Here is a 27,500-nt window from a genome sequence, read left to right as displayed (position 1 = left end):
GGCCGGGCCGCTGTCTCTTAGTTACAACGTGGTCCCGGGCCGAGAGGAAGGCACTGAAGGCTGTCATTGTGCTGATGGAGAGCCTGTTATCCTCCGTTCCTCTCCTCCGCTCCTCTCCTCTGTTCCTCTCCTCTGTTCCTCTCCTCCGTTCCTCTCCTCCGTTCCTCTCCTCCGTTCCTCTCCTCCGTTCCTCTCCTCTGTTCCTCTCCTCCGTACCTCTCCTCCGTTCCTCTCTTCCGTTCCTCTCCTCCGTTCCTCTCCTCCGTTCCTCTCCTCCGTTCCTCTCCTCTGTTCCTCTCCTCTGTTCCTCTCCTCTGTTCCTCTCCTCTGTTCCTCTCCTCCGTTCCTCTCCTCTGTTCCTCTCCTCTGTTCCTCTCCTCCGTTCCTCTCCTCCGTTCCTCTCCACTGTTCCTCTCCTCCGTTCCTCTCCTCCGCTCCTCTCCTCTGTTCCTCTCCTCTGTTCCTCTCCTCTGTTCCTCTCCACTGTTCCTCTCCTCCGTTCCTCTCCTCCGTTCCTCTCCTCCGCTCCTCTCCTCTGTTCCTCTCCTCTGTTCCTCTCCTCCGTTCCTCTCCACTGTTCCTCTCCTCCGCTCCTCTCCTCCGTTCCTCTCCTCCGTTCCTCTCCTCTGTTCCTCTCCTCTGTTCCTCTCCTCCGTTCCTCTCCTCCGTTCCTCTCCTCCGTTCCTCTCCTCTGTTCCTCTCCTCCGTACCTCTCCTCCGTTCCTCTCTTCCGTTCCTCTCCTCCGTTCCTCTCCTCCGCTCCTCTCCTCTGTTCCTCTCCTCTGTTCCTCTCCTCCGTTCCTCTCCACTGTTCCTCTCCTCCGTTCCTCTCCTCCGTTCCTCTCCTCCGCTCCTCTCCTCCGTTCCTCTCCTCTGTTCCTCTCCTCCGCTCCTCTCCTCCGCTCCTCTCCTCCGTTCCTCTCCTCCGTTCCTCTCTTCCGTTCCTCTCCTCCGTTCCTCTCCTCCGCTCCTCTCCTCCGTTCCTCTCCTCTGTTCCTCTCCTCCGTTCCTCTCCACTGTTCCTCTCCTCCGTTCCTCTCCTCCGTTCCTCTCCTCCGCTCCTCTCCTCCGTTCCTCTCCTCTGTTCCTCTCCTCCGCTCCTCTCCTCCGTTCCTCTCCTCCGTTCCTCTCCTCCGTTCCTCTCCTCTGTTCCTCTCCTCTGTTCCTCTCCTCCGTTCCTCTCCTCCGTTCCTCTCCTCCGTTCCTCTCCTCTGCTCCTCTCCTCTGTTCCTCTCCTCTGTTCCTCTCCTCCGTTCCTCTCCACTGTTCCTCTCCTCCGTTCCTCTCCTCCGTTCCTCTCCTCCGCTCCTCTCCTCCGTTCCTCTCCTCTGTTCCTCTCCTCCGCTCCTCTCCTCCGTTCCTCTCCTCCGTTCCTCTCCTCCGTTCCTCTCCTCTGTTCCTCTCCTCTGTTCCTCTCCTCCGCTCCTCTCCTCCGTTCCTCTCCTCCGTTCCTCTCCTCCGTTCCTCTCCTCCGTTCCTCTCCTCTGTTCCTCTCCTCCGTTCCTCTCCTCCGTTCCTCTCCTCCGTTCCTCTCCTCCGTTCCTCTCCTCTGTTCCTCTCCTCCGTTCCTCTCCTCTGTTCCTCTCCTCTGTTCTGTTTCCTTGGTGCCACTCGGTCTCTGATGATGGAGAGGGTATTATAATGTACTGCTCCCTCCCTTCTCTCATCCTTCCCTCTCCTCCGCTCTGTAATTTTGGACACCCCCCCCCCCCCACCCCACCCCCCTCTCTCATCTCTGATGATGTTAAAAATTGCAGGGCCGTGGTTTTGTCTTTCAATAATGCACTGCTTAAGAGGCTTTCATGAAGCCTCCACTGCCTGAGCTCTATGCTGGCAGGCTCCAGTCTACAAATAGCTGAATCACAGTACAGGGAGAAACAGAGAGTGAGAGAGAGAATCAGGGAGGGAGAGAGAGAGATTCAGGGAGGAGAGAGAGAGGTTCAGGGAGGGAGAGAGAGAGGTTCAGGGAGGAGAGAGAGAGGTTCAGGGAGGGAGAGAGAGAGGTTCAGGGAGGGAGAGAGAGAGGTTCAGGGAGGGAGAGAGAGAGGTTCAGGGAGGGAGAGAGAGAGAGGTTCAGGGAGGGAGAGAGAAAGGTTCAGGGAGGGAGAGAGAGAGGTTCAGGGAGGGAGAGAGAGGTTCAGGGAGGGAGAGAGAGAGGTTCAGGGAGGGAGAGAGAGAGGTTCAGGGAGGGAGAGAGAGAGGTTCAGGGAGGGAGAGAGAGAGGTTCAGGGAGGGAGAGAGAGAGGTTCAGGGAGGGAGAGAGAGAGGTTCAGGGAGGGAGAGAGAGAGGTTCAGGGAGGGAGAGAGAGAGGTTCAGGGAGGGAGAGAGGTTCAGGGAGGGAGAGAGAGGTTCAGGGAGGGAGAGAGAGGTTCAGGGAGGGAGAGGGAGAGGTTCAGGGAAGGAGAGGGAGAGGTTCAGGGAGGGAGAGAGAGCGGTTCAGGGAGGGAGAGAGAGCGGTTCAGGGAGGGAGAGAGAGCGGTTCAGGGAGGGAGAGAGAGCGGTTCAGGGAGGGAGAGAGAGCGGTTCAGGGAGGGAGAGAGAGCGGTTCAGGGAGGGAGAGAGAGCGGTTCAGGGAGGGAGAGCGAGCGGTTCAGGGAGGGAGAGGGAGAGGTTCAGGGAGGGAGAGGTTCAGGGAGGGAGAGAGAGGTTCAGGGAGGGAGAGAGAGGTTCAGGGAGGGAGAGAGAGAGGTTCAGGGAGGGAGAGAGAGAGGTTCAGGGAGGGAGAGAGAGAGGTTCAGGGAGGGAGAGAGAGAGCGGTTCAGGGAGGGAGAGAGAGCGGTTCAGGGAGGGAGAGAGAGCGGTTCAGGGAGGGAGAGAGAGCGGTTCAGGGAGGGAGAGAGAGCGGTTCAGGGAGGGAGAGGGAGAGGTTCAGGGAGGGAGAGGTTCAGGGAGGGAGAGGTTCAGGGAGGGAGAGAGAGGTTCAGGGAGGGAGAGAGAGAGGTTCAGGGAGGGAGAGAGAGAGGTTCAGGGAGGGAGAGAGAGAGGTTCAGGGAGGGAGAGAGAGAGGTTCAGGGAGGGAGAGAGAGGTTCAGGGAGGGAGAGAGAGGTTCAGGGAGGGAGAGAGAGGTTCAGGGAGGGAGAGAGAGGTTCAGGGAGGGGGAGAGAGAGGTTCAGGGAGGGAGAGGGAGAGGTTCAGGGAGGGAGAGAGAGCGGTTCAGGGAGGGAGAGAGAGCGGTTCAGGGAGGGGGAGAGAGCGGTTCAGGGAGGGGGAGAGAGCGGTTCAGGGAGGGAGAGAGAGCGGTTCAGGGAGGGAGAGAGAGCGGTTCAGGGAGGGAGAGAGAGCGGTTCAGGGAGGGAGAGAGAGCGGTTCAGGGAGGGAGAGAGAGCGGTTCAGGGAGGGAGAGAGAGCGGTTCAGGGAGGGAGAGAGAGCGGTTCAGGGAGGGAGAGAGAGCGGTTCAGGGAGGGAGAGAGAGCGGTTCAGGGAGGGAGAGAGAGCGGTTCAGGGAGGTAGAGAGAGCGGTTCAGTGAGGGAGAGAGAGCGGTTCAGGGAGGGAGAGAGAGAGGTTCAGGGAGGGAGAGAGAGGTTCAGGGAGGGAGAGAGAGGTTCAGGGAGGGAGAGAGAGGTTCAGGGAGGGAGAGGGAGAGGTTCAGGGAAGGAGAGGGAGAGGTTCAGGGAGGGAGAGAGAGCGGTTCAGGGAGGGAGAGAGAGCGGTTCAGGGAGGGAGAGAGAGCGGTTCAGGGAGGGAGAGAGAGCGGTTCAGGGAGGGAGAGAGAGCGGTTCAGGGAGGTAGAGAGAGCGGTTCAGTGAGGGAGAGAGAGCGGTTCAGGGAGGGAGAGAGAGCGGTTCAGGGAGGGAGAGAGAGCGGTTCAGGGAGGGAGAGGGAGAGGTTCAGGGAGGGAGAGGTTCAGGGAGGGAGAGAGAGGTGTTCAGGGAGGGAGAGAGAGAGGTTCAGGGAGGGAGAGAGAGATTCAGGGAGGGACAGAGAGAGATTCAGGGAGGGACAGAGAGAGATTCAGGGAGGGACAGAGAGAGATTCAGGGAGGGACAGAGAGATTCAGGGAGGGTTGAGAGAGATTCAGAGAGGGAGTGAGAGATTCAGGGAGGGACAGAGAGAGATTCAGGGAGGGACAGAGAGAGATTCAGGGAGGGACAGAGAGAGATTCAGGGAGGGACAGAGAGAGATTCAGGGAGGGACAGAGAGAGATTCAGGGAGGGACAGAGAGAGATTCAGGGAGGGAGAGCGAGATTCAGGGAGGGGGAGAGAGATTCAGGGAGAGAGAGAGAGATTCAGGGAGGGGGAGAGAGATTCAGGGAGAGGGAGAGAGATTCAGGGAGAGAGAGAGAGATTCAGGGAGGGGGAGAGAGATTCAGGGAGGGGGAGAGAGAGATTCAGGGAGGGGGAGAGAGATTCAGGGAGAGGGAGAGAGAGATTCAGGGAGAGGGAGAGAGAGATTCAGGGAGAGAGAGAGAGATTCAGGGAGGGAGAGAGAGATTCAGAGAGGGCGTGAGAGATTCAGGGAGAGAGAGAGAGATTCAGGGAGGGAGAGAGAAAATGGCTGAAATCAACAAAAACAAAAACAAAAAGTTATCCAAATGAAACTGTCTGTTAGGAGGTTAACTCTCTTCAACCTGAGAACGTGGAACCTTCTGGAGTCTGACCTTGTTCAAACCGACGAGCTGTCTGCTGGTGAAGGTCACTCCAGGGCTGTCTGCTGGTGAAGGTCACTCCAGGGCTGTCTGCTGGTGAAGGTCACTCCAGGGCTGTCTGCTGGTGTGAAGAGACTTATCTACATCCTGAAGGTCACTCCAGGGCTGTCTGCTGGTGTGAAGAGACTTATCTAGATCCTGAAGGTCACTCCAGGGCTGTCTGCTGGTGTGAAGAGACTTCTCTCGATCCTGAAGGTCACTCCAGGGCTGTCTGCTGGTGTGAAGAGACTTATCTAGATCCTGAAGGTCACTCCAGGGCTGTCTGCTGGTGTGAAGAGACTTATCTAGATCCTGAAGGTCACTCCAGGGCTGTCTGCTGGTGTGAAGAGACTTATCTAGATCCTGAAGGTCACTCCAGGGCTGTCTGCTGGTGTGAAGAGACTTATCTAGATCCTGAAGGTCACTCCAGGGCTGTCTGCTGGTGTGAAGAGACTTATCTAGATCCTGAAGGTCACTCCAGGGCTGTCTGCTGGTGTGAAGAGACTTATCTAGATCCTGAAGGTCACTCCAGGGCTGTCTGCTGGTGTGAAGAGACTTATCTAGATCCTGAAGGTCACTCCAGGGCTGTCTGCTGGTGTGAAGAGACTTATCTAGATCCTGAAGGTCACTCCAGGGCTGTCTGCTGGTGTGCAGAGACTTATCTCGATCCTGAAGGTCACTCCAGGGCTGTCTGCTGGTGTGAAGAGACTTATCTCGATCCTGAAGGTCACTCCAGGGCTGTCTGCTGGTGTGCAGAGACTTATCTCGATCCTGAAGGTCACTCCAGGGCTGTCTGCTGGTGTGCAGAGACTTATCTCGATCCTGAAGGTCACTCCAGGGCTGTCTGCTGGTGTGAAGAGACTTATCTCGATCCTGAAGGTCACTCCAGGGCTGTCTGCTGGTGTGAAGAGACTTATCTAGAGCCTGAAGGTCACTCCAGGGCTGTCTGCTGGTGTGAAGAGACTTATCTCGATCCTGAAGGTCACTCCAGGGCTGTCTGCTGGTGTGAAGAGACTTATCTAGATCCTGAAGGTCACTCCAGGGCTCCCTACATTGATGAACTGTCTGCTGGTGTGAAGAGACTTATCTAGATCCTGAAGGTCACTCCAGGGCTCCCTACTGTGATGGGCTGTCTGCTGGTGTGCAGAGACTTATCTAGATCCTGAAGGTCACTCCAGGGCTCCCGACAGTGATGAGCTGTCTGCTGGTGTGAAGAGACTTATCTAGATCCGGAAGGTCACTCCAGGGCTGTCTGCTGGTGTGAAGAGACTTATCTCGATCCTGAAGGTCACTCGATCCTGAAGGGCTCCCTACTGTGATGGTCTGTGTCCCACATGCCAACCTATATGTTTTAAACGCGAAGAAAAACTATTTAAATGATGTATGAATTCACAATGCAGATATGGCCCTGTGTATGACCACTAGAGTTCAATCTACCACAGTTGGGGCAACCTACCAGGCGGCGTCAGGGCTTACCTACCAGGCGGCGTCGGGGCTTACCAACCAGGCGGCGCCGGGGCTTACCAACCAGGCGGCGCCGGGGCTTACCAACCAGGCGGCGCCGGGGCTTACCTACCAGGCGGCGCCGGGGCTTACCAACCAGGCGGCGCCGGGGCTTACCAACCAGGCGGCGCCGGGGCTAACCAACCAGGCGGCGCCGGGGCTAACCAACCAGGCGGCGCCGGGGCTTACCAACCAGGCGGCGCCGGGGCTTACCAACCAGGCGGCGCCGGGGCTTACCAACCAGGCGGCGCCGGGGCTTACCTACCAGGCGGCGCCGGGGCTTACCTACCAGGCGGCGCCGGGGCTTACCAACCAGGCGGCGCCGGGGCTTACCAACCAGGCGGCGTTCACCTTACTGCTGTACTACTCCCACTTAGCAACGATGGTAGTTTATGCTGTTTTTAGGTTTCACACCACTAATTCCCTGTATATTGCCATACTTTTGACCATGGCCCGTAGGGTGTGTCCCAAATGGCATCCTACCTGGGGCCGTGATGAAGTTTCTGGCCACCCTCTCCTCACTCAAAAGGCACTTTTTGTTGTTGCTCTGGACTCGGCTTCACAGGCTGTCCGCGTTCCCCAGCGGGCCGAACAACCGACTGATCATTAAAGAACACATTTCTGGACCATCAAGAATGAAGTGGGATTCCTGAGTGAATCGTCGTAGGTTAATGCCGTTTTGGCACGTACCACATCAACCTGCCAAGCTTCACACCTGCGGGGAAATTGGGATGGGAGGAAAATAATTGGGATGGAGAGTCGGAGTGCGAGAGTGAGAGAGAGAGAGAGACAGCGTGAGAGAGGGGCAGAGAGGTGAAGAGAGAGACAAGGTGAGGTGAAGAGAGAGACAAGGTGAGGTGGGAGAGAGACACGGGGTGGGAGAGAGACAAGGGGTGGGAGAGAGAGAGACTGGGTGAGAGACGGGGTGAGAGGTGAAGAGAGAGACGGGTGAGAGGTGAAGAGAGAGACGGGGTGAGAGGTGAAGAGAGAGACGGGATGAGAGGTGATGAGAGAGACGGGGTGAGAGGTGAAGAGAGAGACGGGGTGAGAGGTGAAGAGAGAGACGGGGTGAGAGGTGAAGAGAGAGACGGGGTGAGGTGAAGAGAGAGACGGGGTGAGATGTGAAGAGAGACGGGGTGAGAGGTGAAGAGAGACGGGGTGAGAGAGAGACTGGGTGAGAGGTGAAGAGAGAGATGGGGTGAGAGGTGAAGAGAGACACGGGGTGAGAGAGAGAGACTGGGTGAGAGGTGAAGAGAGACACAGGGTGGGAGAGAGAGACGGGGTGGGAGAGAGAGACGGGGTGGGAGAGAGAGACGGGTTGAGAGGTGGAGACACGGGGTGGGAGAGATGGATCAACACTACAGGGGTTATTAATATGGACCAACACTACAGGGGTTATAAATATGGACCAACACTACAGGGGTTATAACTATGGACCAACACTACAGGGGTTATTAATATGGACCAACACTACAGGGGTTATTAATATGGACCAACACTACAGGGGTTATTAATATGGACCAACACTACAGGGGTTATTAATATGGACCAACACTACAGGGGTTATAAATATGGACCAACACTACAGGGGTTATTAATATGGACCAACACTACAGGGGTTATTAATATGGACCAACACTACAGGGGTTATTAATATGGACCAACACTACAGGGGTTATTAATATGGACCAACACTACAGGGGTTATTAATATGGACCAACACTACAGGGGTTATTAATATGGACCAACACTACAGGGGTTATTACAGGGTGGGGGGTTGTAGTATATTAGGGCAGGAAGAGACGGGGTCGGGGGTTGTAGTATATTAGGGCAGGAAGAGACGGGGTCGGGGGTTGTAGTATATTAGGGCAGGAAGAGACGGGGTGGGGGTTGTAGTATATTAGGGGAGGAAGAGACGGGGTGGGGGTTGTAGTATATTAGGGGAGGAAGAGACGGGGTCGGGGGTTGTAGTATATTAGGGGAGGAAGAGACGGGGTCGGGGGTTGTAGTATATTAGGGCAGGAAGAGACGGGGTCGGGGGTTGTAGTATATTAGGGCAGGAAGAGACGGGGTGGGGGTTGTAGTATATTAGGGGAGGAAGAGACGGGGTGGGGGTTGTAGTATATTAGGGGAGGAAGAGACGGGGTGGGGGTTGTAGTATATTAGGGGAGGAAGAGACGGGGTGGGGGTTGTAGTATATTAGGGGAGGAAGAGACGGGGTGGGGGTTGTAGTATATTAGGGCAGGAAGAGACGGGGTCGGGGGTTGTAGTATATTAGGGCAGGAAGAGACGGGGTGGGGGTTGTAGTATATTAGGGGAGGAAGAGACGGGGTCGGGGGTTGTAGTATATTAGGGCAGGAAGAGACGGGGTCGGGGGTTGTAGTATATTAGGGCAGGAAGAGACGGGGTGGGGGTTGTAGTATATTAGGGGAGGAAGAGACGGGGTGGGGGTTGTAGTATATTAGGGCAGGAAGAGACGGGGTGGGGGGTTGTAGTATATTAGGGGAGGAAGAGACGGGGTGGGGGTTGTAGTATATTAGGGGAGGAAGAGACTGGGTGGGGGTTGTAGTATATTAGGGGAGGAAGAGACGGGGTGGGGGTTGTAGTATATTAGGGGAGGAAGAGACGGGGTGGGGGGTTGTAGTATATTAGGGGAGGAAGAGACGGGGTGGGGGTTGTAGTATATTAGGGGAGGAAGAGACGGGGTCGGGGGTTGTAGTATATTAGGGGAGGAAGAGACGGGGTCGGGGGTTGTAGTATATTAGGGCAGGAAGAGACGGGGTCGGGGGTTGTAGTATATTAGGGCAGGAAGAGACGGGGTGGGGGTTGTAGTATATTAGGGGAGGAAGAGACGGGGTGGGGGTTGTAGTATATTAGGGGAGGAAGAGACGGGGTGGGGGTTGTAGTATATTAGGGGAGGAAGAGACGGGGTGGGGGTTGTAGTATATTAGGGGAGGAAGAGACGGGGTGGGGGTTGTAGTATATTAGGGCAGGAAGAGACGGGGTCGGGGGTTGTAGTATATTAGGGCAGGAAGAGACGGGGTGGGGGTTGTAGTATATTAGGGGAGGAAGAGACGGGGTCGGGGGTTGTAGTATATTAGGGCAGGAAGAGACGGGGTCGGGGGTTGTAGTATATTAGGGCAGGAAGAGACGGGGTGGGGGTTGTAGTATATTAGGGGAGGAAGAGACGGGGTGGGGGTTGTAGTATATTAGGGCAGGAAGAGACGGGGTGGGGGGTTGTAGTATATTAGGGGAGGAAGAGACGGGGTGGGGGTTGTAGTATATTAGGGGAGGAAGAGACTGGGTGGGGGTTGTAGTATATTAGGGGAGGAAGAGACGGGGTGGGGGTTGTAGTATATTAGGGGAGGAAGAGACGGGGTGGGGGGTTGTAGTATATTAGGGGAGGAAGAGACGGGGTGGGGGTTGTAGTATATTAGGGCAGGAAGAGACTGGGTGGGGGTTGTAGTATATTAGGGGAGGAAGAGACGGGGTGGGGGTTGTAGTATATTAGGGGAGGAAGAGACGGGGTGGGGGTTGTAGTATATTAGGGCAGGAAGAGACTGGGTCGGGGGTTGTAGTGTTTTAGGGCCTCTACTGTCTGAGCTGTCCTTTAAATGTCCCATCAATTCCCTGAGCAGGTCTGACATTTACCTGATTCCCCATGATGTCCCTTCTGCATGTTTTTCCAGAGGCTGTATGGTCAGCAGTGGGACATGATTGAATTCAGAATTGATTCACGGCATTGACGAGACAAGTCTAATTAAGCTACCAGGAATGGTTGGCTTTAAAAACGTGGGTGGAACTGAACTTTTCACAACAACAAAAACAGAATAATCATTATATTTATCTCACCGCAGGTCTCTCTCTCTCTCTGTTCTGAGGACAGAAAACACCCCAGATTCACATCTGGTCAATACATACATCATATGGTCCATAAGAGGACGACACGTCCAAATGTAATCTGAGGGAAATATGTCTCTCTAATATGGTCATACATTGGGCAGGAGGTTAGGAAGTGCAGCTCAGTTTCCACCTCATTTTGTGGGCAGTGAGCACATAGCCTGTCTTCTCTTGTGAGCCATGTCTGCCTACGGCGGCCTTTCTCAATAGCAAGGCTATGCTCACTGAGTCTGTACATAGTCAAAGCTTTCCTTAATTTTGGGTCAGTCACAGTGGTCAGGTATTCTGCCGCTGTGTACTCTCTGTTTAGGGCCAAATAGCATTCTAGTTTGGTCAGAGTTCTGTTAATTATTTAAAATTTATTTTTGTTTTCTCATGATTTTGTTGGGTCTAACTGAGCTGCTGTCCTGTGGCTCTGTGGGTTGTGTTTGTGAACAGAGCAGGGTTCGTCTCTCTGTAGGTGATGGCTTTGTTATGGAAGGTTTGTGAATCACTTCCTTTTAGGTGGTTGTAGAATTTAATTGCTATTTTCTGGATTTTGATCATTAGCAGGAATTGTCCTTATTTTGCTCTGCATGCATTATTTGGTGTTTTACGTTGTGCACGGAGGATATTTTAGCAGAATTCTGTATGCAGAGTGTCTCTCGCTCTGTCCGTCTCTCGCTCTCTCGCTCTCGTTCTCTCTCTCGCTCTCGTTCTCTCTCTCGCTCTCGTTCTCTCTCGCTCTTGTTCGCTCTCGCTCTCTCTCGCTCTCGCTCTCGTTCTCTCTCTCTCTCTCTCTCTCGCTCTCTCTCTCCCTCTCTCTCGCGCTCGCTCTCGCTCTCGCTCTCTCTCTCTCTCTCTCTCTCTCTCTCTCTCTCTCTCTCTCTCTCTCGTTCTCTCGTTCTCTCGTTCTCTCTCTCTCTCGTTCTCTCTCTCTCTCGTTCTCTCTCTCTCTCGTTCTCTCTCTCTCTCTCTCATTCTCTCTCTCTCTCTTTGTCGGTGAGAAAAGGGAGGGAGAAGACATAGTATGGAGCAGCTCAACTCCATGATTTAGACTCCAATCAGGGCCAGGGGGAAGGAGGTGCAGGGAAAGGCCTATTGTTTTATGGACCGAAGCTCAGAGACTCTCTGCCTGCCCACTGACAGAGCCAGCCAGCCCAGACTCCCCGGATGCTCCCCAAATCACACCCTATTCTCTCTATAGTGCACTCCTTTTGATCAGAGCCTCTAACGATCAGGTCTAAAGTAGTGTACTAAAATAGGGATTTAGGGTGCCATTTGGAATGCACAACGTCTCCCGAGTCCTCCGGAGTTAATTTATGACCGGGAGGCCACAACAGAGGAGCGGGAGAGAGGCACAACAGAGGAGAACACCTGTAGTAAAAAAGTTAAAACGTTGTTAAAATATATTTACGAAGCACTTCTGCAGCCCAGGTCGGGGAGTGTGTTCTGCTCACTGGTAAACCGTGATCTACAGCGAGCGGTCTGTTGAGAGAAACGCTCCCATCAGAGAGAACAGAAACAGGCTGCTAGCTCCTCCACTCCCACAACGGAGCTGCTATCGACCTCCACTCCCACAACGGAGCTGCTATCGACCTCCACTCCCACAACAGAGCTGCTATCTCCTCCACTCCCACAACGGAGCTGCTATCGACCTCCACTCCCACAACGGAGCTGCTATCGACCTCCACTCCCACAACGGAGCTGCTAGCTCCTCCACTCCCACAACGGAGCTGCTATTGACCTCCACTCCCACAACAGAGCTGCTATCGACCTCCACTCCCACAACGGAGCTGCTATCGCTTCCACTCCCACAACGGAGCTTCTATCGCTTCCACTCCCACAACGGAGCTGCTATCGACCTCCACTCCCACACAGCAGAGCTGCTATCGACCTCCACTCCCACACAGCAGAGCTGCTATCTCCTCCACTCCCACAACAGAGCTGCTATCGACCTCCACTCCCACAACAGAGCTGATATCGACCTCCACTCCCACAACAGAGCTGCTATCGCCTCCACTCCCACAACAGAGCTGCTATCGACCTCCACTCCCACAACAGAGCTGCTATCGCCTCCACTCCCACAACGGAGCTGCTATCACCTCCACTCCCACAACGGAGCTGCTATCGACCTCCACTCCCACAACGGAGCTGCTATCGCCTCCACTCCCACAACGAAGCTGCTATCGCCTCCACTCCCACAACAGAGATCCTATCTCCTCCACTCCCACAACAGAGCTGCTATCGCCTCTACTCCCACAACAGAGCTGCTATCGACCTCCACTCCCACAACAGAGCTGCTATCGCCTCCACTCCCACAACAGAGCTGCTATCGCCTCCACTCCCACAACAGAGCTGCTATCACCTCCACTCCCACAACAGAGCTGCTATCGACCTCCACTCCCACAACGGAGCTGCTATCGACCTCCACTCCCACAACGGAGCTGCTTTTGACCTCCACTCCCACAACAGAGCTGCTATCGCCTCCACTCCCACAACAGAGCTGCTATCGCCTCCATTCCCACAACAGAGCTGCTATCGACCTCCACTCCCACAACAGAGCTGCTATCGCCTCCACTCCCACAACAGAGCTGCTATCGACCTCCACTCCCACAACAGAGCTGCTATCGCCTCCACTCCCACAACGGAGCTGCTATCACCTCCACTCCCACAACGGAGCTGCTATCGACCTCCACTCCCACAACGGAGCTGCTATCGCCTCCACTCCCACAACGGAGCTGCTATCGCCTCCACTCCCACAACAGAGATCCTATCTCCTCCACTCCCACAACAGAGCTGCTATCGCCTCTACTCCCACAACAGAGCTGCTATCGACCTCCACTCCCACAACAGAGCTGCTATCGCCTCCACTCCCACAACAGAGCTGCTATCGCCTCCACTCCCACAACAGAGCTGCTATCACCTCCACTCCCACAACGGAGCTGCTATCGACCTCCACTCCCACAACGGAGCTGCTATCGACCTCCACTCCCACAACGGAGCTGCTATTGACCTCCACTCCCACAACAGAGCTGCTATCGCCTCCACTCCCACAACAGAGCTGCTATTGCCTCCACTCCCACAACAGAGCTGCTATCGCCTCCACTCCCACAACAGAGCTACCAGTGGTGGCCCTACTCCCTACCAGTGGTTGCCCTACCAGTGGTGGCCCTACCAGTGGTGGCCCTACCAGTGGTGGCCCTACTCCCTACCAGTGGTGGCCCTACTCCCTACCAGTGGTGGCCCTACTCCCTACCAGTGGTGGCCCTACTCCCTACCAGTGGTGGCCCTACTCCCTACCAGTGGTGGCCCTACCAGTGGTGGCCCTACTCCCTACCAGTGGTGGCCCTACCAGTGGTGGCCCTACTCCCTACCAGTGGTGGCCCTACCAGTGGTGGCCCTACTCCCTACCAGTGGTGGCCCTACTCCCTACCAGTGGTGGCCCTACTCCCTACCAGTGGTAACCCTACTCCCTACCAGTGGTGGCCCTACTCCCTACCAGTGGTGGCCCTACCAGTGGTGGCCCTACTCCCTACCAGTGGTTGCCCTACCAGTGGTGGCCCTACCAGTGGTGGCCCTACTCCCTACCAGTGGTGGCCCTACTCCCTACCAGTGGTGGCCCTAGTCCCTACCAGTGGTGGCCCTACTCCCTACCAGTGGTGGCCCTACTCCCTACCAGTGGTGGCCCTACTCCCTACCAGTGGTGGCCCTAGTCCCTACCAGTGGTGGCCCTACTCCCTACCAGTGGTTGCCCTACCAGTGGTGGCCCTAGTCCCTACCAGTGGTGGCCCTACCAGTGGTTGCCCTACCAGTGGTGGCCCTACTCCCTACCAGTGGTTGCCCTACCAGTGGTGGCCCTAGTCCCTACCAGTGGTGGCCCTACCAGTGGTTGCCCTAGTCCCTACCAGTGGTGGCCCTACCAGTGGTGGCCCTAGTCCCTACCAGTGGTGGCCCTACTCCCTACCAGTGGTGGCCCTAGTCCCTACCAGTGGTGGCCCTACTCCCTACCAGTGGTGGCCCTAGTCCCTACCAGTGGTGGCCCTAGTCCCTACCAGTGGTGGCCCTACCAGTGGTGGCCCTAGTCCCTACCAGTGGTGGCCCTACTCCCTACCAGTGGTGGCCCTAGTCCCTACCAGTGGTGGCCCTAGTCCCTACCAGTGGTGGCCCTACCAGGGTTGGCCCTAGTCCCTACCAGTGGTGGCCCTACTCCCTACCAGGGGTGGCCCTACTCCCTACCAGTGGTGGCCCTACCAGTGGTGGCCCTAGTCCCTACCAGTGGTGACCCTAGTCCCTACCAGTGGTGGCCCTACCAGTGGTGACCCTAGTCCCTACCAGTGGTGACCCTAGTCCCTACCAGTGGTGGCCCTACTCCCTACCAGTGGTGGCCCTACTCCCTACCAGTGGTGGCCCTACTCCCTACCAGTGGTGACCCTACTCCCTACCAGTGGTGGCCCTACTCCCTACCAGTGGTGGCCCTACTCCCTACCAGTGGTGGCCCTATTCCCTACCAGTGGTGGCCCTACTCCCTACCAGTGGTGGCCCTACTCCCTACCAGTGGTTGCCCTACTCCCTACCAGTGGTGGCCCTAGTCCCTACCAGTGGTGGCCCTAGTCCCTACCAGTGGTGGCCCTAGTCCCTACCAGTGGTGGCCCTAGTCCCTACCAGTGGTGGCCCTAGTCCCTACCAGTGGTGGTCCTAGTCCCTACCAGTGGTGGCCCTACTCCCTACCAGTGGTGGCCCTAGTCCCTACCAGTGGTGGCCCTACCAGTGGTGGCCCTACTCCCTACCAGTGGTTGCCCTAGTCCCTACCAGTGGTGGCCCTACTCCCTACCAGTGGTGGCCCTACCAGTGGTGGCCCTACTCCCTACCAGTGGTGGCCCTACTCCCTACCAGTGGTGACCCTACTCCCTACCAGTGGTGGCCCTACTCCCTACCAGTGGTGGCCCTACTCCCTACCAGTGGTGGCCCTACCAGTGGTGGCCCTAGTCCCTACCAGTGGTGACCCTAGTCCCTACCAGTGGTGGCCCTACTCCCTACCAGTGGTGGCCCTACTCCCTACCAGTGGTGGCCCTACCAGTGGTGGCCCTAGTCCCTACCAGTGGTGACCCTAGTCCCTACCAGTGGTGGCCCTACTCCCTACCAGTGGTGGCCCTACTCCCTACCAGTGGTGGCCCTACTCCCTACCAGTGGTGACCCTACTCCCTACCAGTGGTGGCCCTACTCCCTACCAGTGGTGGCCCTACTCCCTACCAGTGGTGGCCCTACTCCCTACCAGTGGTGGCCCTACTCCCTACCAGTGGTGGCCCTACTCCCTACCAGTGGTGGCCCTAGTCCCTACCAGTGGTGGCCCTACTCCCTACCAGTGGTGGCCCTACTCCCTACCAGTGGTGGCCCTACTCCCTACCAGTGGTGGCCCTAGTCCCTACCAGTGGTGGCCCTACTCCCTACCAGTGGTGGCCCTACTCCCTACCAGTGGTGGCCCTACTCCCTACCAGTGGTGGCCCTACTCCCTACCAGTGGTGGCCCTACCAGTGGTGGCCCTCCTCTCTGAATATCTAATGGTTGTAACGTTTGCAGAGTGTTTTTGTTCTGGAGGATATTGTTCCAACTCTTACTGATTTGCCACTTTGTTCCAATATGAAATGGCCCATTTTGTAAATTAATGTATTAATTACGCAGTAGCTCTTGCTGAACACAACAGCAATTTGCATCTGCTAACTGAATGACATGGTTTCAGTAGTTTCTAACAGCTAACTGGACAGGGTTTCAGTAGTTTCTAACAGCTAACTGGACAGGGTTTCAGTAGTTTTAGCTGGACAGGGTTTCAGTAGTTTTAGCTGGACAAGGTTTCAGTGTTTTCTAACAGCTAACTGGACAGGGTTTCAGTAGTTTTAACAGCTAACTGGACAGGGTTTCAGTAGTTTCTAACAGCTAACTGGACAGGGTTTCAGTAGTTTTAGCTGGACAGGGTTTCAGTAGTTTCTAACAGCTAACTGGACAGGGTTTCAGTAGTTTCTAACAGCTAACTGGACAGGGTTTCAGTAGTTTTAGCTGGACAGGGTTTCAGTAGTTTTAGCTGGACAAGGTTTCAGTGTTTTCTAACAGCTAACTGGACAGGGTTTCAGTAGTTTTAACAGCTAACTGGACAGGGTTTCAGTAGTTTCTAACAGCTAACTGGACAGGGTTTCAGTAGTTTTAGCTGGACAGGGTTTCAGTAGTTTCTAACAGCTAACTGGACAGGGTTTCAGTAGTTTTAGCTGGACAGGGTTCCAGTAGTTTCTAACAGCTAGCTGGACAGGGTTTCAGTAGTTTCTAACAGCTAACTGGACAGGGTTTCAGTAGTTTTAGCTGGACAGGGTTTCAGTAGTTTCTAACAGCTAGCTGGACAGGGTTTCAGTAGTTTCTAACAGCTAACTGGACAGGGTTTCAGTAGTTTCTAACAGCTAACTGGACAGGGTTTCAGTAGTTTCTAACAGCTAGCTGGACAGGGTTTCAGTAGTTTCTAACAGCTAACTGGACAGGGTTTCAGTAGTTTCTAACAGCTAACTGGACAGGGTTTCAGTAGTTTCTAACAGCTAACTGAACAGGGTTTCAGTAGTTTTAGCTGGACAGGGTTTCAGTAGTTTTAACTGCTAACAGCACAGGGTTTCAGTAGTTAGCGGCTAACAGGACAGGGTTTCAGTAGTTAACTGCTAACAGGACAGGGTTTCAGTAGTTAGCGGCTAACAGGACAGGGTTTCAGTAGTTAACTGCTAACAGGACAGGGTTTCAGTAGTTAACTGCTAACAGGACAGGGTTTCAGTAGTAGTTAACTGTTAACAGGACAGGGTTTCAGTAGTAGTTTTTGTTTGTCATGCGGAATACACACACAGGGTTGTATGTATGATCTCTTAGCCTGCGTCCCTAATGGCCCACAATTCACTATATAGTATCTATAATACACCAGTGGACCAGAGACCGGTCTATAGTTGAGCACTGGGTAGGGAAAAGGGTTCCATTTGGGACGATCTCTCTATGTTTCTGTAGCTTGGAGAGAGAACATATTTAACGTTGGCATTTAACCTCTACAGGATCGGTTGAGCTAACGTAGTCCAATGCTAATTAGCATGAGGTTGTAAGTAACACAAACATTTCCCAGGACATAGACATATCTGATATGGGCAGAAAGCTTCAATTCTTGTTAATCTAACTGCGCTGTCCATTTTACATTAGCTATTACAGTGAAATAATACCATGTTATTGTTTGAGGAGATAGAGCACAGTTATGAACTTAAAAAGTTATTCATATACCAATTAGGCACATTGGGCCAGTCTTGATACAAAAGTTTGAACAGAAATGCAATGGTTCATTGTATCAGTCCAAAACTTACACTGTACACTGCTGCCATCTAGTGGCCAAAATCTAAATTGCTCCTTGGAGCTGGAATAATACATTATGGCCTTTCTCTTGCATTTCAAAGATGATTAAAAAGATATTTTAAAAAAAAACCGCATGTTTTTTTTCATTGTATTATATTATATATATTTTACCAGATCTAATGTGTTTTATTCTCCTACATTAGATTCACATTTCCACAAACTTCAACTTGTTTCCTCTCGAATGGGCAGTTAGATTTGGGTATGTCATTTCAGGTGAACATTGAAACAAAGGATCCCATCCTTAAGTCAACACATTACGGAGATTATGTCATGCTCAATATTTGTTGAGGAAAAAACATGTTTTGTATGAATTGTTTTTTTGGGGGTGTTTGTAAGTGTGGGTTTAATTTGAGTAGTTTTTTGTAGATGTGTGGGTTTGTCTGTGTCTGTTTGTCCTTTTCTGTGTGTTCTTTGAAACTCCTGTATTAATGTGTCTCTCCTCTCCTCTCCTCTCCTCTCCTCTCCTCTCCTCTCCTCTCCTCTCCTCTCCTCTCCTCTCCTCTCCTCTCCCCCCAGGGCAGTGTGTGTAGCAGTCATCAGATTTCCCCTCAGGAGTTCCTGGGGGAGTTAAAGTCAGGGGTGACTGACGAACGCCTCATGGCCTGTCTGGACTCTCTCCGTGTCTCCCTCACCAGCAACCCTGTCAGGTAGGTTACACACACTCACACTCACACTGTCATCGTCTGGACTGGCCTGATCTCAGTACTTCCTGGGTCTGGGCCGGCCTGATCTCAGTACTTCCTGGGTCTGTACTGGCCTGATCTCAGTACTACCTGGGTTTGGACTGGCCTGATCTCAGTACTTCCTGGGCCTGGACAGGCCTGATCTCAGTACTTCCTTGGTCTGGACCGGCCTGATCTCAGTACTTCCTTGGTCTGGACCGGCCTGATCTCAGTACTTCCTTGGTCTGGACCGGCCTGATCTCAGTACTTCCTGGGCCTGGACTGGCCTGATCTCAGTACTTCCTGGACCTGGACCGGCCTGTGTCCTCCAACCACAGCTTGTTTTTTTAACTACTGTAGCCCTCCTAAAAAAGGCTTGGTCTTCTCCTAGCTAATAGCACACTTTCTTTCCTCTTTCAATGCCCCCCCCCTCTAGAGGCCTGTCCTTGGTTGACCATATGTCTCTGTACATCGGGCTCCCGAGTGGCGCAGCGGTGAGAGGCACTACATCTCAGTGCTAGAGGCGTCACTACAGACCCTGGTTCGATCCCGGGCTGTATCACAACCGGGCCGTGATCGGAGGGACCCACAGGTCGGCTCACAATTCGGCCCGGCGTCGTCCGGTTTTAGGGGTTTGGCCCGGGGTAGGCCGTCTAGTTAAGTAAAAAAATAAAACTACCCCCCTTCTCTCCCCTCTTCTCCGCCAGCCTTCCCTCCCTCCCCCATGTTGTCGGGGTTCCGAGCAGAGCAACACTCCATGCTGGGACTCATTAATATGTATTGCATCTCCAGCAGCACTTCCCCAGCTCTCCTCCTCCTCCTCCTCCCTCCCCTACGTCTTTTTTTAATTGTTTGATGCCTATCGTGACGAGCTCCCCGCTGCCCCTGTATCACAAACATGACACACCTCTCACCAGGAGGGCCTCCGCCGCAGCCCGCCCAGCAACCGTAAATACGTTTCTGAATAATTAAATAAGATGTTGTATTTTCTTCCCCCACGTTTATTGCCGTTGGTTTCAGGTTCCTGGTACCTTTTTAATGCCGCGCACACAGAGGAGGAGAGCTGCAGGCAGTGGGGAGGGGGGACTAGAGCACACAGAGGAGGAGAGCTGCAGGCAGTGGGAGGGGGACTAGAGCACACAGAGGAGGAGAGCTGCAGGCAGTGGGAGGGGGACTAGAGCACACAGAGGAGGAGAGCTGCAGGCCGTGGGAGGGAGACTAGAGCACACAGAGGAGGAGAGCTGCAGGCCGTGGGAGGGGGACTAGAGCACACAGAGGAGGAGAGCTGCAGGCAGTGGGAGGGGGACTAGAGCACACAGAGGAGGAGAGCTGCAGGCAGTGGGAGGGGGACTAGAGCACACAGAGGAGGAGAGCTGCAGGCAGTGGGAGGGGGACTAGAGCACACAGAGGAGGAGAGCTGCAGGCAGTGGGAGGGGGACTAGAGCACACAGAGGAGGAGAGCTGCAGGCCGTGGGAGGGGGACTAGAGCACACAGAGGAGGAGAGCTGCAGGCCGTGGGAGGGGGACTAGAGCACACAGAGGAGGAGAGCTGCAGGCCGTGGGAGGGGGACTAGAGCACACAGAGGAGGAGAGCTGCAGGCCGTGGGAGGGGGACTAGAGCACACAGAGGAGGAGAGCTGCAGGCCGTGGGAGGGGGACTAGAGCACACAGAGGAGGAGAGCTGCAGGCCGTGGGAGGGGGACTAGAGCACACAGAGGAGGAGAGCTGCAGGCCGTGGGAGGGGGACTAGAGCACACAGAGGAGGAGAGCTGCAGGCAGTGGGAGGGGGACTAGAGCACACAGAGGAGGAGAGCTGCAGGCAGTGGGAGGGGGACTAGAGGACACAGAGGAGGAGAGCTGCAGGCAGTGGGAGGGGGACTAGAGCACACAGAGGAGGAGAGCTGCAGGCCGTGGGAGGGGGACTAGAGCACACAGAGGAGGAGAGCTGCAGGCCGTGGGAGGGGGACTAGAGCACACAGAGGAGGAGAGCTGCAGGCAGTGGGAGGGGGACTAGAGCACACAGAGGAGGAGAGCTGCAGGCAGTGGGAGGGGGACTAGAGCACACAGAGGAGGAGAGCTGCAGGCCGTGGGAGGGGGACTAGAGCACACAGAGGAGGAGAGCTGCAGGCCGTGGGAGGGGGACTAGAGCACACAGAGGAGGAGAGCTGCAGGCCGTGGGAGGGGGACTAGAGCACACAGAGGAGGAGAGCTGCAGGCAGTGGGAGGGGGACTAGAGCACACAGAGGAGGAGAGCTGCAGGCAGTGGGAGGGGGACTAGAGCACACAGAGGAGGAGAGCTGCAGGCAGTGGGAGGGGGACTAGAGCACACAGAGGAGGAGAGCTGCAGGCAGTGGGAGGGGGACTAGAGCACACAGAGGAGGAGAGCTGCAGGCCGTGGGGAGGGGGGACTAGAGCACACAGAGGAGGAGAGCTGCAGGCAGTGGGAGGGGGACTAGAGCACACAGAGGAGGAGAGCTGCAGGCCGTGGGGAGGGGGGACTAGAGCACACAGAGGAGGAGAGCTGCAGGCCGTGGGAGGGGGACTAGAGCACACAGAGGAGGAGAGCTGCAGGCAGTGGGAGGGGGAGTAGAGGACACAGAGGAGGAGAGCTGCAGGCCGTGGGAGGGGGACTAGAGGACACAGAGGAGGAGAGCTGCAGGCAGTGGGAGGGGGACTAGAGCACACAGAGGAGGAGAGCTGCAGGCAGTGGGAGGGGGACTAGAGCACACAGAGGAGGAGAGCTGCAGGCAGTGGGGAAGGGGACTAGAGCACACCTAGCAGGAGAGCTACAGGCAGTGGGAGGGGGACTAGAGGACACAGAGGAGGAGAGCTGCAGGCAGTGGGAGGGGGACTAGAGCACACAGAGGAGGAGAGCTGCAGGCAGTGGGAGGGGGACTAGAGGACACAGAGGAGGAGAGCTGCAGGCCGTGGGGAGGGGGACTAGAGGACACAGAGGAGGAGAGCTACAGGCAGTGGGAGGGGGACTAGAGCACACAGAGGAGGAGAGCTGCAGGCAGTGGGAGGGGGACTAGAGCACACAGAGGAGGAGAGCTGCAGGCAGTGGGAGGGGGACTAGAGCACACAGAGGAGGAGAGCTGCAGGCTGTGGGAGGGGGACTAGAGCACACAGAGGAGGAGAGCTGCAGGCAGTGGGAGGGGGACTAGAGCACACAGAGGAGGAGAGCTGCAGGCAGTGGGAGGGGGACTAGAGCACTATATTAAAATACACGTTGATCACATCACACCGCGCATTTTAAAAACTGGGGCTTTTTAACATTTTATTATTTACGTGTCTCCTTGCAGAGTCCTTGGGTTTTGTAACTGTCAGTGGTTCATTAATGGTTCTGACCTGTTACCGCGCGGTAGGGTTCCGACCTGTTACCGCGCGGTAGGGTTCCGACCTGTTACCGCGCTGTAGGGTTCTGACCTGTTACCGCGCGGTAGGGTTCTGACCTGTTACCGCGCGGTAGGGTTCTAACCTGTTACCACACTGTAGGGTTCTAACCTGTTACCACACTGTAGGGTTCTAACCTGTTACCACACTGTAGGGTTCTAACCTGTTACCACACTGTAGGGTTCTAACCTGTTACCACACTGTAGGGTTCTAACCTGTTACCACACTGTAGGGTTCTGACCTGTTACCACACTGTAGGGTTCTAACCTGTTACCACACTGTAGGGTTCTAACCTGTTACCACACTGTAGGGTTCTGACCTGTTACCACACTGTAGGGTTATAACCTGTTACCACACTGTAGGGTTCTGACCTGTTACCAGACTGTAGGGTTCTGACCTGTTACCACACTGTAGGGTTCTGACCTGTTACCAGACTGTAGGGTTCTGACCTGTTACCAGACTGTAGGGTTCTAACCTGTTACCAGACTGTAGGGTTCTGACCTGTTACCAGACTGTAGGGTTCTGACCTGTTACCACACTGTAGGGTTCTGACCTGTTACCAGACTGTAGGGTTCTGACCTGTTACCACACTGTAGGGTTCTAACCTGTTACCACACTGTAGGGTTCTGACCTGTTACCACACTGTAGGGTTCTGACCTGTTACCACACTGTAGGGTTCTAACCTGTTACCACACTGTAGGGTTCTAACCTGTTACCACACTGTAGGGTTCTGACCTGTTACCACACTGTAGGGTTCTAACCTGTTACCACACTGTAGGGTTCTGACCTGTTACCAGACTGTAGGGTTCTGACCTGTTACCACACTGTAGGGTTCTGACCTGTTACCAGACTGTAGGGTTCTGACCTGTTACCAGACTGTAGGGTTCTAACCTGTTACCAGACTGTAGGGTTCTGACCTGTTACCAGACTGTAGGGTTCTGATCTGTTACCACACTGTAGGGTTCTGACCTGTTACCAGACTGTAGGGTTCTGACCTGTTACCAGACTGTAGGGTTCTAACCTGTTACCAGACTGTAGGGTTCTGACCTGTTACCAGACTGTAGGGTTCTGATCTGTTACCAGACTGTAGGGTTCTGACCTGTTACCAGACTGTAGGGTTCTGACCTGTTACCAGACTGTAGGGTTCTGACCTGTTACCAGACTGTAGGGTTCTGACCTGTTACCAGACTGTAGGGTTCTGATCTGTTACCAGACTGTAGGGTTCTGACCTGTTACCAGACTGTAGGGTTCTAACCTGTTACCAGACTGTAGGGTTCTGACCTGTTACCAGACTGTAGGGTTCTGATCTGTTACCAGACTGTAGGGTTCTGACCTGTTACCAGACTGTAGGGTTCTGACCTGTTACCAGACTGTAGGGTTCTGACCTGTTACCAGACTGTAGGGTTCTGACCTGTTACCAGACTGTAGGGTTCTGACCTGTTACCAGACTGTAGGGTTCTAACCTGTTACCAGACTGTAGGGTTCTGACCTGTTACCACGCTGTAGGGTTCTGACCTGTTACCGCGCGGTAGGGTTCTAACCTGTTACCAGACTGTAGGGTTCTAACCTGTTACCACACTGTAGGGTTCTGACCTGTTACCGCGCTGTAGGCACGATTTTTAGGTCTCCTTCTGATCTAGACTATGAGGCTCACAATGCTTCTTTAGTAGTAATCTAAAGTCTGTTTCTTTACTAATCTAAAAAAACAGTTACATTTTTCTATTCTAAAGTGGACGTACTGTAGCTAAGTGACCGTAGGAAAATCTACTAATTTAAAAAGTTTTAGAGAGAGAGAGAGAGTTTGATTGCAATACACATCGTTGTGCTCCTGAGGTTTTCCTGTGCTGCTCTACCAAGGTGTCTCTTCAGTCTAGGATTGAGTTTTCGTGCTCATAAACCTATTACCCCCCCAGTTAAATTTGATTCCAACACATGTCGTTCACTACGTTTTCAATTTATTAAAGACTGTTGTCTATTATGGACCTTAAACATCAACTTCTAGAAAAGGCGAGAGATAGAGGGGGGGGGGAGGAGGGGGTGAGAGAGACGGTAGGAGGATTGTAAAACAGTTTTCGCCGTGTCTGTAGTCTTCATTGGCGAAATTTGTAAAATGTCATGAATTCCATTAGTTAATGGATGGAAAGGCGGGAGAGGACTCTGTTCCGTCCGCATCGGCAGACAGCGGCAATCATCCAACACCGTGTCCCTTCCAGTACCCCCCCTCCGCTTCCCAAACGGCATCATATCCCCTATATAGAGCACTATTTTAGGCCAGAGCCCTGTAGAACCCTATTCCCTATATAGTGCACTACTTTAGACCAGAGCCCTATAGAACCCTATTCCCTATATAGTGCACTACTTTAGACCAGAGCCCTGTAGAACCCTATTCCCTATATAGTGCACTACTTTAGACCAGAGCCCTATAGAACCCTATTCCCTACATAGTGCACTACTTTAGACCAGAGCCCTATAGAACCCTATTCCCTATATATAGTGCACTACTTTAGACCAGAGCCCTGTAGAACCCTATCCCCTATATATAGTGCACTACTTTAGACCAGAGCCCTATGGAACCCTATTCCATATATAGTGCACTACTTTAGACCAGAGCCCTATAGAACCCTATTCCCTATATAGTGCACTACTTTAGACCAGAGCCCTATAGAACCCTATTCCCTATATAGTGCACTACTTTAGACCAGAGCCCTATAGAACCCTATTCCCTATGTAGCGCACTACTTTAGACCAGAGCCCTATAGAACCCTATCCCCTATATAGTGCACTACTTTAGACCAGAGCCCTATGGAACCCTATTCCCTATATAGCGCATAGGCTGCCATTTGGGACCCCTGGTCTTCTTCTACTGCATCACTCACTGATTATTATTCAGACACAGATCTGTGTTTTTTTTATACCTCTTTAGCCTAAAGGACACTTGATGAAAAGTAATCCAATTATTTAAACTTTATTTCTATTCATCCGTGGCGTCGCACGGAACGGGACGGACAAGATTCCAGCGTTCCTCTTCTTTAAAGTGAAGATCTCTTTATTAGTCAGTTACACACACGAGGTCCAATCTGAAATTCGACTTCCTCTTTCAACCCAACCGGCCTCTTATGATTGGTTTGGTTGTTAGAATATTGCTCTACTATTCGCTGGTTATGCTAATAACATGAGATGTTATTTTGTTATTTTCACATTTGTCTACAGTAAGATTTGTCCTTGCTGTTTGCTCAGGCTGTACTGAAACAAACACCCTTTCTGCTATGGCAGATCCTTCCCTTTAAAATATATAGATATCCCTTTAAAAGATATAGATATCCCTTTAAAATATATAGATATCCCTTTAAAATATATAGATATCCCTTTAAAATATATTAGATATCCCTTTAAAATATATAGATATCCCTTTAAAAGATATAGATATCCCTTTAAAATATATTAGATATCCCTTTAAAATATATAGATATCCCTTTAAAAGATATAGATATCCCTTTAAAAGATATTAGATATCCCTTTAAAAGATATTAGATATCCCTTTAAAATATATAGATATCCCTTTAAAATATATAGATATCCCTTTAAAAGATATAGATATCCCTTTAAAAGATATTAGATATCCCTTTAAAAGATATTAGATATCCCTTTAAAATATATAGATATCCCTTTAAAAGATATAGATATCCCTTTAAAAGATATTAGATATCCCTTTAAAAGATATTAGATATCCCTTTAAAATATATAGATATCCCTTTAAAAGATATAGATATCCCTTTAAAAGATATTAGATATCCCTTTAAAATATATAGATATCCCTTTAAAATATATAGATATCCCTTTAAAATATATAGATATCCCTTTAAAATATATTAGATATCCCTTTAAAAGATATTAGATATCCCTTTAAAATATATAGATATCTCTTTAAAATATATAGATATCCCTTTAAAATATATAGATATCCCTTTAAAAGATATCCCTTTAAAATATATAGATATCCCTTTAAAATATATGAGATATCCCTTTAAAAGATATTAGATATCCCTTTAATAGATATTCCTTTAAAAGATATAGATATCCCTTTAATAGATATTCCTTTAAAAGATATAGATATCCCTTTAATAGATATAGATATCCCTTTAATAGATATAGATATCCCTTTAATAGATATAGATATCCCTTTAAAATATATGAGATATCCCTTTAATAGATATAGATATCCCTTTAATAGATATAGATATCCCTTTAAAAGATATAGATATCCCTTTAATAGATATAGATATCCCTTTAAAATATATAGATATCCCTTTAATAGATATAGATATCCCTTTAAAATATATAGATATCCCTTTAATAGATATATATATCCCTTTAAAAGATATAGATATCCCTTTAAAAGATATTCCTTTAAAATATATGAGATATCCCTTTAAAATATATTCCTTTAAAATATATGAGATATCCCTTTAAAAGATATATATATCCCTTTAATAGATATTCCTTTAAAATATATAGATATCCCTTTAATAGATATAGATATCCCTTTAATAGATATAGATATCCCTTTAATAGATATAGATATCCCTTTAACAGATATAGATATCCCTTTAAAATATATAGATATCCCTTTAATAGATATAGATATCCCTTTAAAAGATATAGATATCCCTTTAAAAGATATAGATATCCCTTTAATAGATATTCCTTTAAAATATATGAGATATCCCTTTAAAAGATATAGATATCCCTTTAATAGATATAGATATCCCTTTAAAAGATATAGATATCCCTTTAATAGATATAGATATCCCTTTAATAGATATAGATATCCCTTTAAAAGATATAGATATCCCTTTAACAGATATAGATATCCCTTTAAAATATATAGATATCCCTTTAAAAGATATAGATATCCCTTTAATAGATATAGATATCCCTTTAATAGATATAGATATCCCTTTAAAAGATATCCCTTTAAAAGATATAGCGACCACTAGTACCATACTTTGTTTCTATTGTGTTATTGTGGTGGGTTCCAATGGAGGAGGGAAGGAGAGATGTTATTTTGTTATTTTCACATTTGTCTACAGTAAGATTTGTCCTTGCTGTTTGCTCAGGCTGTACTGAAACGAACACCCTTAAAAGATATTAGATATCCATTTAAAAGATATCCCTTTAAAATATATTTGATATCCCTTTAAAAGATATCCCTTTAAAATATATTTGATATCCCTTTAAAAGATATCCCTTTAAAATATATTTGATATCCCTTTAATAGATATCCCTTTAAAAGATATTAGATATCCCTTTAATAGATATCCCTTTAAAAGATATAGATATCCCTTTAATAGATATCCCTTTAAAAGATATAGATATCCCTTTAATAGATATCCCTTTAAAAGATATAGATATCCCTTTAATAGATATAGATATCCCTTTAAAAGATATAGATATCCCTTTAATAGATATCCCTTTAAAAGATATAGATATCCCTTTAATAGATATAGATATCCCTTTAAAAGATATCCCTTTAATAGATATAGATATCCCTTTAATAGATATAGATATCCCTTTAATAGATATAGATATCCCTTTAATATATATCCCTTTAATAGATATAGATATCCCTTTAATAGATATCCCTTTAAAAGATATAGATATCCCTTTAATAGATATAGATATCCCTTTAATAGATATCCCTTTAAAAGATATAGATATCCCTTTAATAGATATCCCTTTAAAATATATAGATATCCCTTTAATAGATATCCCTTTAAAATATATAGATATCCCTTTAATAGATATCCCTTTAAAATATATAGATATCCCTTTAAAAGATATAATATCCCTTTAATAGATATCCCTTTAAAAGATATAGATATCCCTTTAATAGATATCCCTTTAAAATATATAGATATCCCTTTAATAGATATCCCTTTAAAATATATAGATATCCCTTTAATAGACATCCCTTTAAAATATATAGATATCCCTTTAAAAGATATAGATATC

The 27,500-nt window shown here is 50.9% G+C and overlaps 1 protein-coding gene across 1 annotated transcript in view; it reads left to right on the top strand.

The window, feature by feature from the left end:
• Positions 1–27,500, top strand: part of LOC110517047 (protein diaphanous homolog 3) — a 536,597-nt gene that overhangs the window by 124,166 nt on the left and 384,931 nt on the right. The window contains exon 5 of the mRNA XM_036951469.1: positions 17,950–18,080. Coding sequence (XP_036807364.1) covers positions 17,950–18,080 — 131 coding nt within the window. The remainder of the gene's footprint in view (positions 1–17,949; positions 18,081–27,500) is intronic.

Source organism: Oncorhynchus mykiss, chromosome 18 (genome assembly GCF_013265735.2).
Source record: "Oncorhynchus mykiss isolate Arlee chromosome 18, USDA_OmykA_1.1, whole genome shotgun sequence".
Classification (NCBI taxonomy): Eukaryota; Metazoa; Chordata; class Actinopteri; order Salmoniformes; family Salmonidae; genus Oncorhynchus; species Oncorhynchus mykiss.
The sequence above is the reverse complement of the archived record's forward strand: the minus strand, read 5'-3'. Positions and strand labels throughout refer to the sequence as shown.